This window comes from Psittacula echo, assembly GCF_963264785.1.
Source record: "Psittacula echo genome assembly, chromosome: 5".
Taxonomy (NCBI): domain Eukaryota; kingdom Metazoa; phylum Chordata; class Aves; order Psittaciformes; family Psittacidae; genus Psittacula; species Psittacula echo.
The window spans coordinates 21142107-21156585 of record NC_137739.1 but is presented as its reverse complement, the minus strand read 5'-3'; the positions used below and the strand labels follow the sequence as shown (position 1 = coordinate 21156585).

Sequence of the window (14479 nt, the reverse complement as noted above, 5' to 3'; positions counted from 1 at the left end):
AGATGTCAAGAGTGTGTTCAACTGTAGTGTTTATTGAGAGGGTTAGAGAGAGGGAGGGAATTTTGGTGCCACTCCTACTTGATCCTGCCAGAGGTGCACAGGTTCAACTGGAAGTGACAAACACACTTGCTCTTAACTAGACCCTTACAGAGAGGCTTGGCAGATGTCAAGGTGATGTGGCAGTCGTGCCGCTTACAATGTGCTGGCTCTGTGAGCATGCAAAAACTGGTTTTCTGGCATGGGATGTGAAGACAAAGTGTGTCTTCCTAGTTTTCTGCTCCCCTCATTCACACTGTTTTTGCACGGTTCCACAAGTGTTTTATCTCAGTGTAGCTAAGACCAGAACAGCCTTTTTATCTGCCTGATGTTTATCATAAATGTCAGGCATTCTTAAACTACAGCATTATTGCTTAGAAATCTAGAAAGGTTAAATAACTTCTCTGCGTGTACTTGTCTCACGCCTTTAGACAGCTACTGATAGTCTTGTATATAAGTTATTGTCTTGGTTTACTCCTTTATCATATTTAAAAATAGCTCCAAATTAAACCCTCAAATCTAATCAGTCCTGAGTGTTTGGAGAGTCTGGATAGGGATCAGCTCTCCCAGCTGGTCTCTTCTCTTTCAAGTGGACTGAGCTGAACCCCAAATACCATGGCAATACCACATCCTTTCCCTTGACATTTTTAGGCCACCTTTATCACTTATTCATTTCTTTTACCCCAGTGACAGACATTATTACTCTTTCTTAATGTGCCTGCCAACAGAAGACAAAGTGTGCTATGACAAATGACCTCCTAAAATACAGCATTATTTTACAGATTGCTTTTTCTGGTTTTGATGCATTAAGTGAGTGGGATACACGGGTATGCAAGACGCAAAGCAGTTCTGGATGAGACTCACTGACTGACGCACATTTTCTGTTGTTTTTTTCTTTTCAAGGGTGACTATGAAGGTGAAAATATTGAACCTAATGACAGAAAAGTAAGTCGATATCAAGGGGGTTTAATGTATTTGCTGAAGTCCCAGCCTGAGGAGTCACCTGTTGGAATACCACCAAAAAAAAAACCACCACTAAATGCCAAGCAGTAGAAATACAGTATTTTCCAAGGTTTAAATTTGACCAAATATGGTCTTTTATAATGTTACATTTCTTGCCATGCTGGTAAGAGTACTGATGGCAATGACATAGAACTCCTGAAGTTCAGATGGTGTAATTCCAGGCCAGCTCTGATGAGAATATGCTCAGTTGTATTTTGGTATCTGTATCTGACATAAATCCTGCTGTGCTCCATGGCGAGCTCTGGGCTCAGCACTGCAACCTCTGCTGAATTAACGTGCTGTTATCTGGAGTGTGAGGATCAGAATGGGTGGGGACATAAGGGTGGCAGTTGAAAACATAAGCATAGAATTTATTGGGAGAGATAAAATTGAGTATTTATCAGAAATATGACATTCTCGGCAAAGCTTTAATGTGGGCTGCTCAGCCAGGAACTGCCCCATGGATGTGTACTGCTGCATTGCATCACTTTCGGCTTAAGTCTGGGGTTGAAATTGTGTTTTTATTGTCTGTACACTGAAAGAAATTTATTGTGGTAAAATGAGTAGGCAAGGCTGGACAGAGCCTTGGGTGGCATGGTTTAGTGGGAGGTGTCCCTGCCCATGGCAGGGGGGTTGGAACTAGATGATCTGAACGTCCTTTCCAACCCTAACTATTCTATGATTCTATGAATTATTAGAAGGTAATATTTCTGTGAGAAAAAGCAATTTTTTCACCCTTTACAGAAATGTTGATTTTGTAAATTCAATACTTTGATACAATTACTGCATACTCCCAGTCACGCTTCTGTAAAGAAGAGAGGCTTTTTGTCTGTGCATCACACACAATCTAAAGTAGAGGTATTATAACCAGTTCTTCCAGAAAGAGCCACTAAATTTGGGTGCGATTTATGTCAGGTTTTTAGACTCGAAACTTTACAGTTTGTTTCATGGTCACATCTCCAAAGAAATGCTGTGGACATTCAGGTTGTAGGAAAAGCTGATCTAAAGCCCTTCAGGTTGGTCATATAAAAATAGGTACCCAAAATTGAAGGTCTTCTGGGTCTTCATATGCAAATGGCTTATCAAAAGACAGCAATTTTAATTTTCACTCCCCACCTCTATTGATTTGTGATAAAAATAACACATACCTGTCATTTCATTATTAAGCAACACATTGCTCAACCAAAAATAGGATGAAAGTCCATGTTTTCTCAAAGTATCTGGGTTATCATCTCTATTACTAACTTTTCAAACTTCACAAATTCACTCATTTCACAAGTTCACTCTGTGTTTGGAAATGTTCACCTTGGCTTTTGGCTCCAGTTGCCTCAAATAATCTTTTGGTGTGTTTTGGCACGTCTCTTCTAGTTTCTTGAAGCTTTCTTTAATCTAATCCAGTGCTAGGCCAGGCATATGCCTTTTTTAACAACAAAATTCAAGATTTGAGGCATAGAAAGGAAGTAAATATTTAGGGCTTGTGCACTGATCTCCTCTAATCATGTCTTTGAAGCTGTGCTTTGAATATCAGACTGATAAATGTCAGGATAAATGAGAGAATTTATGTGTACTTTAGGCACAAATTTAGTTGGAATGTTGTACAAAATTAAAACATGCCACTGATGCAAAATCTCCTTAGTTTAGCATTTACCTGATATGCCTGACCAGTTTAGGTCACAGAAAAATAATCTAATAGCCAGCACAAACTTGGCTTGTAAAAATGGAGTAAAAAATAAGAGGGTCTTAGCTAGTGCAGAAGGATGTTGAGGTGTCCCAAATTATTAACTGCTTCCCAGGCATAGGCAGCTGGCCTTAAACTGTTGGAAAATATGGTTGAAAGAAACTTAAAGCAGAATAAAACCAAAATTTGCAAGGATGTTGTTGTTTAATAAAGGCCTGCCTTTAGTTTCAGTCTCTGCTCTTCCTACTGTGAGGAAACTAATACAGGTTAATGATCTGGGATTGCAGAAGGCAAAATCCACACTCCACTTGAATTTTAATGTGGTATTTCTGTAAAAGTAAAGAAGTTGTAATACTTTGAATGATTTAATCCATTTGCATGAGAAGCACAGCAGTTCAGCTTGGAAAGTTTGTGTTAGTGCTTTGGCAGGAGGATTGCAGAACTGCTCTAGAAATGCTGTTGGCTGCATGACTTCTCTGTGATAAAAGGCAAGAAGTAGGAATGGACCCAGGCAGCAGCGGGGCATTTCACTGGAGGAGGCTGACATCTGTCAAGCTTCTCATGATAAAATAGCCTACCAACTGAAGCAAAACCATCCTGTTTGGTCTATTCTTCTTTGAACAAGATTAATCTTAATATACTCTTCACTATGAAGGTGCTGAGGCGCCAGCACAAGTTGCCCAGAGAAGCTGTGGCTGTCCCATGTCTGGCAGCATTCAAGGCCAGGTTGGACAGGGCTTGGAGCAATTTGGTCTAGTGGAAGGTGTCCCTGCCCCTAGCAGGGAGTTGGAACTGGATGAGCTTTAAGGTCTCTTCCAACACAAACCAGTGTTGGATTCTATGAACTGGTTTAGGTCTTGGTTCCCTATTGTAGTTTCTTCCACATCTGAGCTGGTTGTGCAGCCCTCACGCACCACTGGATGCTTGTATAACCAAGCTCTGAATTTTTCTGCCTTTTTTTTTTTTCTTTTTCTTTTTTTACCCAATTCTTGATGAAAATGAATACTTCAGCACTAATCGGTTTATCAGTAACAGCACTAATCAGCTGTTACACTTGAAAAAGGTAGCTAGATGAATTAATGAAAACAGAATTGACCAACAAAGCATCTCTCTGAAACACCAGTAGTTAGTCCAGGAACATCCTGCTACCAAGTTCATGTTACTGCGTTGAAGCAGGGAGAGAAGCAGTGAAGGGAGACCTGACTTCACAAGCAGATGTCAAGCTTATTTTCCCCCTGTTCCACAGAGGAGGTGACGGCTGGGTGGCCATTGAGCACAGTTTGTCTTCTCCAGTATTTTTGTATGCATGTTTACTTCTTGTTCACTCTGTTAGCTGAAATGAATTCACAAAAAATCAGATCTGAGAAGCACTATTTATGTATTTTATGAAGTAAAAGTTAAGTTGAAGGTCTCAGAGAAACCTATTTTTGTGAGGGACTCAATATTATAAATCACTAATGGGGATAATTGTTTTCCTTGGCCTCTATTCTAACCAAAAGGATAAGTGGAAATCATTGTGTTCTGTTAGTTTGAAAGCTGAAAACCTCCTAAATGCAGCCTTTGAGGCGCCTCTGCACAGCACCTCTTCATGGATGATGAATATAATAGCTTGTATAGTGAAAACAAAACAGTTCATTCTAGGTAGTGTTTTTTTTTTGTCTTGTTAGTCAAAGTATGTCCATCTTTCACATTCATTCTGACAGATACCTTCTACAGTTCATAAAATCGAGACTACTCTCCCTGTCCCTGCTATAGTAATCCATCAATCCAGTTGCTGAAGAGCCTTTTAATGTACTAGAATTCATCACTGTATTACAGCATGCCAAATCATCAAATTTGTTTTTAATACTTAATGCAGTCTGTGTGTATTGGCAGATGATGGGTTGAAACCACAAAGCGGTAAGACCGGATCTGCAGCCTGGGCTCTGCAGTTTGCTGGGCCCAAAAGAGAAAATGTTCATGTCCAGGTGCTTTAGCTTTCTTTTTGCCTTTCTGTTTCACAGCTCCTGTGTGAGGAGTGGGCAAGCTACGGTGTCTTTTACAAGTACCAGCCAATCGACCTGGTGAGGTGAGAGTTCAGCCCTTCCTGTCATGTTTCCATGGGGAACACTGTGCATGGTGATGCTTGTGTGAGTGTCCCCACAGGGATGCTGCCTTCAGTGCTACCCTGGGGGATTCCAGAGAATGGGACATTCATTGGGAGAAAAGGAGTTTTCTGTGAGTTTAGAGGCACGCTGATGTATCCCACCTAGTGTGAAAGCTTGCAGGGGATATATTTTTCATTAATTTTGTTTGCTCATGGTGAGAGCTGAGACTCTCTAAAGAAAATGTGGTGCTTTTTTAGGAGGATTTGCGCACAGAAGATTCAAAGATACCAATTTACACAGCAGAAACACAGGGGAAAAAATTACTAGTCTGACTGATTTGCTTTCATGGTGCCTCTATCGCTGGATTAACTCCAAGCATCATGAGAAAGAAAGTCCTCTGAGAAGACAAAGATTCCCACAGATCACTGGCTCTTACTTTGTCTATGCTTAATCCAGCTGCAATTTGTAATTTTAGCCCTGTTATATTTTAAGAAATAGAAAACATTTATCTCTCTCAATTCTCTTTTTAAAATGTATTTCAGAAAGTACTTTGGAGAGAAGATTGGACTATATTTTGCCTGGCTGGGAGTTTATACACAGATGCTTATTCCAGCTTCAATTGTTGGGATTATTGTTTTCCTATATGGCTGTGCAACAGTGGATGAGAATATACCTAGGTAAACTAAAGAAATAAACAAGTTCTATTATCAGAGGCCACTAGAAACTCAAAGGTACCTTTCTCTAGAAATGTTTTGTTACTGAAGTGTTCAAGGCCAGGTTGGGCGGGGCTTGGAACAACTTGGTCTAGTGGAAGGTGTCCCTGCCTGATTCCTGCTGGCAGTAAGGTATGGAGCGCTCCCAAGGGCTGAGAGCAGGCAGCAGAACTGCAGCATGGTTTTAAATCATTAGCATTATTGTTAAATTGACTTGTGCAATTTGCATTGATGTGCTAAAAATAATTCTTGGCCGGTTGCTCAGGTGGTTGTTGGGTTTTTTTCCCTAACTCAGATCATTATGTTAAAACAAACCACAAAATACTGCTAATGACAGGGTTTAGTGCTTGCCATCATAAAATGCTGCAGAAGGCATTGTGTGACATAAAGATGAATAAAGAATACACATGCCTTAAATAAGCCGCTGTGATCAGATTAACAAAATCTTGACATTGTACTATTTTTCATTTTAGTAAGTTTTGTATTATAATGTCCTTAAAGCCCTATGATTTAGGATTATTTGCCCTGCCTGTATGATCAGCTGAAGATGAAAATTACACAGTTTGTACTGCAACCATAAGCCCTGAGTAACAAAGCAGATAATGGATATCAAAAAATAGATTGTTTTTTTTGTTCACTAAGATTGCTTTGTACTGCTTCCAGCAGCTGAAGAAAGTCAAAGGGAGGGTTGCTGTTGCTGTTTCACAGATGGAGTGCATAGAAGAGAAGTTGGTTGAACTCCAGACTCTTGATCCTCAGCACTTCCCTTGTCCCTTATCTACTGCTGTAGTTAGTATTTCAAAACCAGAATGATTTTTAATTTCAAGTTTTGTTGGGTATTTTTTTACTGCAAGATCCTATAGTAAAGAACATAGAGCCTTATGCATTTCATACTGCATCTCTTCTACTCCCCAGAAAACAAGTAGGGCTGGGGATGGAGGAAGACAGCAGCCTTATGTGAAGATTTCAGCCCCTACAATGGGGTAGGTTGTGGGCAGAGCCACTTGCTGGAGCAAGAGCTGGGAGGGTAGGATCTGCTGGGCCTACAAACCAGAAGCGGATGCTGTGCAAAGGAGGAAAGATCAGTGGAACATGGAAGATGGAGCCAAAATGACCATGCTTTTTCTCTATCTTGTTGCTTCTTTGCAGTATGGAAATGTGTGACCAGAGAAACAACATCACCATGTGTCCCTTGTGTGACAGAACATGCAGTTACTGGAAGATGAGCTCTGCTTGTGCAACTGCTCGTGCAAGTCATTTGTTTGACAACCCTGCAACTGTCTTCTTCTCAGTCTTCATGGCTCTCTGGGGTAAGGAGATACATGCCTTCATGTTAAGTTTTTAATTTTTTAAAATCCAACAGGAAGAAACAGAAGAGATAAAGCAGTTTATTTATACTCAGGCAGTTAATTATATGAATAACTTACCTTTTTTTTTGTCTTTCCTTTTTTTTTTTTTCTTTCCATTTTTTTTTTTCCCCCATGAAACTGTCACCCCCAAATTTATGTTCTGGACTGAAAGCTAAAATTCACAAAGTTGCTCGAGATGAATGTTAAACAAAACTGTTAAGCATCTGTCATAAAACTGCTGTGTGGTATGTCAAAATTTCATTAACAGGATTGCACAGCTTGCCAAAACATAAATATATAAATAAATAACCCAAACCTATTTGCAGAGCCAGCTTCCACTTTGGACCATTACAGAAGAAATATATTAATGTACTCTGGGGTGAGGGGAGGGCTCCACAGGGAAGTGTAATGGCCTTTGGTGTCTCAGGAGAAACCAACATTGATTCCCGAGTCTGTTCTGAGTTGCCATTAAGCAGGCAGACATCATGCATGTAGACTATGAAGCAAGAATGGTAGCATTAGAGGTATTTTTCTGGATGCTGTCTGCCCTTGCACTTTGAGCACATCACTTTAACATTTTTTGGCATGTCTGTCAAACTTGGTTAAAAATATTAACCCTCTCATGAAATATTTGTCTTCAGTAATGGTTATTGAGGGCTTTTCTCCTCCCCCAAGGAGATCCCCATGGGGTGCATGGTTCCTCCGGCATGGGTGCTGGGGGAGAGGAGCCTCCAGTCATCTTCGCTGGGGACCAAGAGGGCCTGTTAAGATAAATGGAAACTGATGGGGTCCAAAACTTGTGTTTGTAACTGGGAGCCCTACAGAGGCTTCAGAGAACAGGAAAATGTGTGTTATTTCCACTAGTTTTGCAGTTTGGCCACATATTCCCAGAGACAGGGAGAGCAGCACGAGATGATGTTTGCCCTTCCTGTACAGGGTTAGCAAATAACCTGTTTGGCTTATATTTAATCTGAAAATTATAGCCTGAGGTTTTATTTGTTCTAGTATGCAGGGAACCATTCTTACATTACCATTCATCTGAACTGATTTTAGTACCATTCAACATAATTTTGATCAAGGTCTCCATTTGAGATAATGACGCAATGATGCAGTGCTAACAGCATTATCAAGTACCATAATGAAAAGAACAAGGAGAGTCCTGAAGAGGGATTTTGGGAACAGCGGGGAGTTGGACTATGGCAGGTTCGGAGGGAAAGCTGGGAAGTGGTGCTGGGAAGTTGAAATCAACCAGCTTCACAGAAGAGAGGAGGGATCACTATCTTACAGATCATCATCTTGCCATGTGGCATACAGGGAGAAATGCGATACATCCCAAAGCAGGATGCAGTGTCAGAGACTTTAAATAGTCTGATTCTCCCACGTAGAGAGTCAAGTATCATGTTTGGTCTCCCTTATTTACCATTAAAGTGAATTCCACGTGACTCTTGGCATATAATACTGTTGTTCAAAAAGTAATGCTGTTTCCCTCCCTTTCCTTAGCAAACAACTAGGGGTCCATCCATCCTTATTTCTACATTCTTGGGCAAAGTAAGGCACATTGGCAGAAGCCAGTTTCTGTGCTCTGTACAGAAGCAGGCTTAATAGTTGAGAGAGCTTAGGAGTGGGATGTGAAATCCCTCAAGTTTTTCAGGGTCAACATAAAATTTTATTGTGATACAATACCATATAAACTCAAATGTTGTTTCAAAGAGGTTGTTTTGAATTCAGGACTTTGTCCACATAGTTTTGAATTGGGTTAGTGGAAATTTCCTGTCTAAAGGATTTGTCTAAATGGTTTAAAATAAAAATGAAATGAGCACTTTATGTTCTAAGGAAGTAGTCTCAATCAAAACTATCTGTCTCTAAACGTAGGCACACATGGAGTCTCTGGTGCTCTTTGTGAGCATCTCTGCCCATAAAGAGAAGTTTTATTAGGTTCACGTGCAGTTGAAAAGTTGAGGAAGAGGAGGTTACTTGGGTTTCCTCCTCAGCATAGCAAGAAAATGAGCCCACGTTCAGGGGCATGATTGTGAGCAAACATTTGGCCAGGTTTTCTTTGTATCATGGTGGTATTGTAACACCCTGGAAAACTTCACTCACACGAGCATTAAAACAGCTATAGCAGCGAACTGAGCCCCAGTCAGAAGTTCAGCTTAAACATGGACTGTGGCCCAGTTCTGTTTGGTATTAAATGGCATTAAAAATATCAGAGAATCCGGATAAGGTCATCTGGACAGTAACCATGGGGAATTTTTAAGCTCCACTTATGCTTATGGGCCCAGATGAAATGTGATGATGCAGGTGGACTTGGCAAAGTGGCATCACTACCTGGCATGTTCACTGAGAGCTTTTGGAATGGGCTGGCTGGGTTTCAAATGGAGCCTTTTCATTTTGCATTGGTATAAGTCAGTGCTAGAGAAGGATTTTGAGTAGCAGTAAGAAACGACATGTTCATTTTCCCTCTTTCCACTGTCTGTTGAAGTTGCAGACCCCGGTGTGAGAACTGCCAGTGGTGGGGAGAGGGGAGGCAATTCCAGGACGATGACACAGACCCTCTTAAGACACCGCTATGGCCATCCAAGTTTATAGGAAGCCAGTCACTGATAAAGAGGTTCAGTTGTAAGATTTGCACAGAGAGTTTTGCTTGGAAAGCAAATGAATGTCATGATCCTCGCCTGGTTCCAGTCATGAGGGTGTCCTTTCCTCTCTATTCAACTTTCTTACCCTCTCCCTGCCTCTGTTTTTTCTGGATATGAATGTTTCTGAGCACATCTGTTAATACTCCCTGCAGGAAACTCCTCTGGGAACACCATTTCTTGGTAGACTTGTCTCTTCCATAATCACTTACTTATTATACAGCAGTGGTGTATTCCCAGCATCTAAATGTGTCCTCTGAGAATTTGTTTAGTCTCAGAAGCAGATAGACTGATACAGACCTCAGTCGTTCACTTGGACTCAAGAACTGCTTGAATGAGGTTTCTTGTCTGTAAGTCTTCTCCATCAAAAAGAAAATTACAGTGTTTTTAATTATAAGAACCCTTAAAGCCTTCCTCTTTAATAGCCTGCTCACGTGCAGCTTTCACACTGCCATGAGTATTTGGGTTTGAGTATGATGATTAGAGATAACCGTGCTATAAAGACCACTAGATGGATGTAATTATAACAATATCAAAAATGCTTTATCTTGGTGTCTTTGAGGGAATAACTATACCACAAGTACAAGGCTAGTTATATAATTCATATTTCATACAGGTAAAACACAGGTTTGTTTGGACTTACAGATGGAGTTATATGCAGATGAAGACCAAGAATATCATTAGTTACACCAACAAATACTTCAGTGAGTTTGGGTTTCTTAGACCTCTGAAAAGTTGTAGGCATCTTTCTACGTAAAGCTGTGGATATAACAAATGCCCTTTCTTTTAGCTTACCTAGATACAAAGTTTGGCTCCTAGCACATCAGTATTTCCTAGGTAGAAGATACTAATGGTGAATAAAACAGTAATAAAAATTAAGATAACCTGTGGGATATGACACAGTATTGCAGCTCCTCAGGCCTGAGGCAATGTGGAGCATGGCTGGCATGCCTCCTAAGACAAATCCCAGTGGTAAAAATGTCAAACTAATTGTTAAATTGTTGTTTCAGCTGCCACCTTTATGGAACACTGGAAGAGAAAACAGATGCGTCTCAACTACAGGTGGGACCTGACTGGGTTTGAAGAGGAGGAGGTTTGTCCCTTCAGTTCTGGCTCTTTGACTTCCACTATGGCATTACCCATAGCTGCTTGCCCTGAGCTGGTAGACATTGCCTCACGGAGAACAGCTCTTGGGGCGGTTGAGTCATTTAGAAGAAAGGAAATTTTCCGTACATGAACTATTTGAGGTTTTTATAGCAAGGGTATGACTAGTACATCTTGTAGCCGTAGAAATATAATTATATAGACACAAAATCCAATCCTAAAGTGTGTAGTTGGGTCACGCCTAGCAGTGTAGGCATGGAATATACAGCTCAGACCTCACTGCTGTGCTGATGTCAGGGTGCTAACAGTTAAGGACTTCATTCAGCTCACACTGCTGTAAATCAGAAATGAACGTTTTGAAGTTGATAAAGTTACAGCACTGTGAAAAAGAAAAACCACCACTGAAAAATTCCTGTTAATGATGCAGGATCAAGCCCTGACTTTGAAAATACCTAAGAAAATATTTCCACATGTGGGCTTGGGGCAATAGGAGGAATACAGTGCAGAGGTGGTGGATTTTTTGTGTTGCCTAAAACAAAAATAATAATATCCCTAGCCAGATTTATACTACATGTACTGAATAGAATGAAGGGGAAAAGGCTGAATCTCTAAGGAAAAAAAGGTCTTAAAAATCAGTGAAGTTTTAGAAGCAAAGGAGGGAAAATCCTTAGCCAGCTGAGAAGCTGTATCCCACCTTTCTGTCTTTAACGTTATCACTTTACAAAGAAGGAGACACTTTTCTGGACTATAGGATAGCCTTGCCCTGGACTTACTGCACTTCAGAGGTGGCAGAAGCCCTTTCATTTTCCTGTCATATATTGTTGGCTGGCTGCTGACTCTTTTCTTACTGTTGTTATTATTAAAAGAAGTATGACTGCCCTTGTCATAACTCTAGATGTTCTAAATAGATACACAACAAATATTGCTCACGTGAAACTAAAAACCTCACGAGCCCTGGGTTTAACACTGTGCAGCTTTAAAAGCCTGGAACAGTTCTTGTTCCTCTCACCCCCAGAATTTTTCTTAGTGAATTATTTCCTCTTAATATGTTTATCTCCTTCATAATATATTTAGGCATGCTTAGCTAGATCATACCTATTTTCCTGGGTGGAGCCTATAGGGATTTATTTCCTGGATACTATACTGCTCTCTTATTTTTGGTAACTTGTCGTTAGCATACATGAAAGTATGAAAGGATTAACTGTATCTTTCTGATATCTGTTCCCTTCACGTCTGAGTTCAGAGCTCTACACCACAAAACCAGCAGCTGTTAAGACAGTATATTTTATTGTTTATTTTGTGTAGTCAATGCTAGATAATAAAGTAATTGATTTGTCAATTAATTTAAGCCCCTCCTATGCTGATTTGGGTGACATTTTAGCTAGTAATATGTTGAAGAATCAGGGTTTCAAAGGATAGGCAAAATCTCAAAATGTCTCATCTTCTGGTGTTTTTAGGGACACCTAGCTTATACTTTTAAAGGGCCTGTAGGGCCAGGACAAGGGGGAATGGCTTTAACCTGACAGAGGGGAGATTGAGATGAGATCTTAGGCAGAAGTTCTTCCCTGTGAGGGTGCTGAGGCACTGGCACAGGTTGCCCAGAGAAGCTCTGGCTGCCCCATCCCTGGCAGTGTTCAAGGCCAGGTTGGACAGGGCTTGGAGCAACCTGGTCTAGTGGAAGGTGTCCTGTGGCAGGGGATTGGAACTGGATGAGCTTTAGGGTCCTTTCCTACACAAACCAGTCTGGGATTCTATACAATATTTACAGTAATATCATTAAATGGTATCGAACATGAGTAAACTGGTATTTTCTGGTAGTGTCTAGCCATCCACTGTACCTATGCTTGTTTCATGTGATTTTTTAAAATATAAGTCCAATATGATCTGCAACATTCTGTAATAAAATTTTTGTTTCTTGTTTTTTGTGTTTTTTTCCCTTGTTTTTCATGTTTTTTTCTGGTTTCCTGAAGGAGGCAGTCAAGGTTTGGAAAACATTTTGTTTTTAATTGCTCTTGCCTTTTTTATTACATGTCCACTGATGAATGCCACCTTTTGATCTTCACCTGTTCTTTTTCGAGCATCAGCTTTTCTTTAGATCTCCCACTGATTTCTTTGCCTTTATACCCTCCCCTTCTCCACTTGTTCAGACTTTTTTCAACTCCATTCTGTTTCCCATCCAATGCATACTTGCGAATTCTGAGTCTTTTGTAAATGCAAAATTATCCTGAGTTCTGAATCTGTGAATCTTTCTGAATCTTTTGACTGTCTCTTACTTCTGAGTGCTTGCTATATCCTCTACTTCAACACCCTGGGTAATCTGTGGATGCTGTCTCAGACAGGATTAGGGGAAGACTTCAATGGACAATTTGCTGAGATCCCAAAGCCAAGTATTTATATACTTACAGCAGATAACTGTTCCCCTCACTGAAATTACAGTCAATGACATGCAAACTCTAATTTATATCAAAAAGAGAATTAAAATCCAATCATAATGTTGCTCGGTATGAACCATGATATCTGCAGGTTGTGCTTGATACTCTCAGGTATTAAATTTAATCTCCAAAGCATTTCAACTGGGTGTGTGGTAGTGAGTCCAGATCATTCTGTAGTTGCTGCTCTAGGGCTGTGAATGGCATACCAAACGAATTGGAATTTAGGTAGAAAACTTGGAAATCACCAAGAAAATGACTTGCCAAACAGTTCATATGTAGCTGCTATAAAAAGTAAATAAGTTTTGCTTTTTATTAAATATGACTTATTTCACAGGATCATCCAAGAGCGGAGTATGAAGCTAAAGTTTTAGAAAAATCACTGAGAAAAGAACACAAACATAAAGAGGTATGGTAAAAACATTCATCTGTTTCACTTAGAAAGACTGAAAAAGAAGCAGTTCCTTTATAGCAGGCACTGACCCAAGACTAAGAAATAGGTAACAACCGGAGTCACTGCAGATTGTGTTTAAGTTCCGGATGTCTTTGGTCCCAGCATACGTGCGATATTTGATGTACACCAGTGCACAAAACCTGATTAGACCTGACAAGTCTAGAAACGGCTTTAATACTTATTAAAGATACAAGATTGTGGCTTAGGGAAACTAACTGAGCCTGACTGAAGGGGTGCTCCTTTTAGGCTAATGAATCAAATTTGAGAAACCTGTAACAAAACATCTCATTCTGTGCTGGTCTCAGTAGCTAAAGCCTCTGAAGGAAAGTTCTCTGTCTTGTTAGACTTTGGTTGTAAATAAAAACATTACTAGAGCATTTATGAAGAGTATTAAAACCAATTTCCTTGCCAAATTCCAGCTTTGATAATAATAACTTTGTTCTTTTTACAAAACGTCACTTCCATTTTATCCCACTGACTAAGGTAGCTCTCACTGTATGCTTTTAACTTGTTCTTTACTGTGGAAAAGGTGCTGCAGGTCACCTCAGGGGCGCTTGCATCTCACCAACAGACCCTATAAGCAGCTTTCACTGAGGCTGTAATTCCTTCCCGCTTACTGTCTGTCAGCAGCTGACCCATGTGGAAAAGCTTCTTTTCTCCCCACATCCTGGTTTCCACCTTACCAGAGGTTATTCCTCCTTCACTGCACAAATTCAGCCATTTGTGTGACCACGTTTTGAAGCAGAGAAGTAAAAGCTCCAGCAATAAAGAAAACCTGCTGGCAAAAATTACTCTTTTGTATCTGTTGGTAGTAGCATAGCAGCATGGAATCATGCCCTAAACTGGGATTTTTATGAAAAACCTGTGAAAATACAACTGTAATAACCACATTAACATGAAACATGCTTTAAAAGACAGAATATATAGATTGCACTGGTGTTAAACTAAATGTGCATGATTCTTTGTCATGGTACTTGAGTACAGTTGTGCC

General features: G+C 40.2%; 1 protein-coding gene across 4 annotated transcripts in view; it reads left to right on the top strand.

The window, feature by feature from the left end:
- The window catches only part of ANO1 (anoctamin 1), a gene marked incomplete at both ends in the record, with an annotated part of 46321 nt that overhangs the window by 15568 nt on the left and 16274 nt on the right, over nucleotides 1-14479 (top strand). For all 4 annotated transcript variants that reach the window (XM_080619401.1, XM_080619402.1, XM_080619400.1 and 1 more), the window contains 6 exons: nucleotides 940-981; nucleotides 4720-4784; nucleotides 5346-5480; nucleotides 6666-6826; nucleotides 10512-10594; nucleotides 13372-13443. In XM_080619401.1, the coding sequence (XP_080475527.1) occupies nucleotides 940-981; nucleotides 4720-4784; nucleotides 5346-5480; nucleotides 6666-6826; nucleotides 10512-10594; nucleotides 13372-13443 (558 nt within the window). The remainder of the gene's footprint in view (nucleotides 1-939; nucleotides 982-4719; nucleotides 4785-5345; nucleotides 5481-6665; nucleotides 6827-10511; nucleotides 10595-13371; nucleotides 13444-14479) is intronic.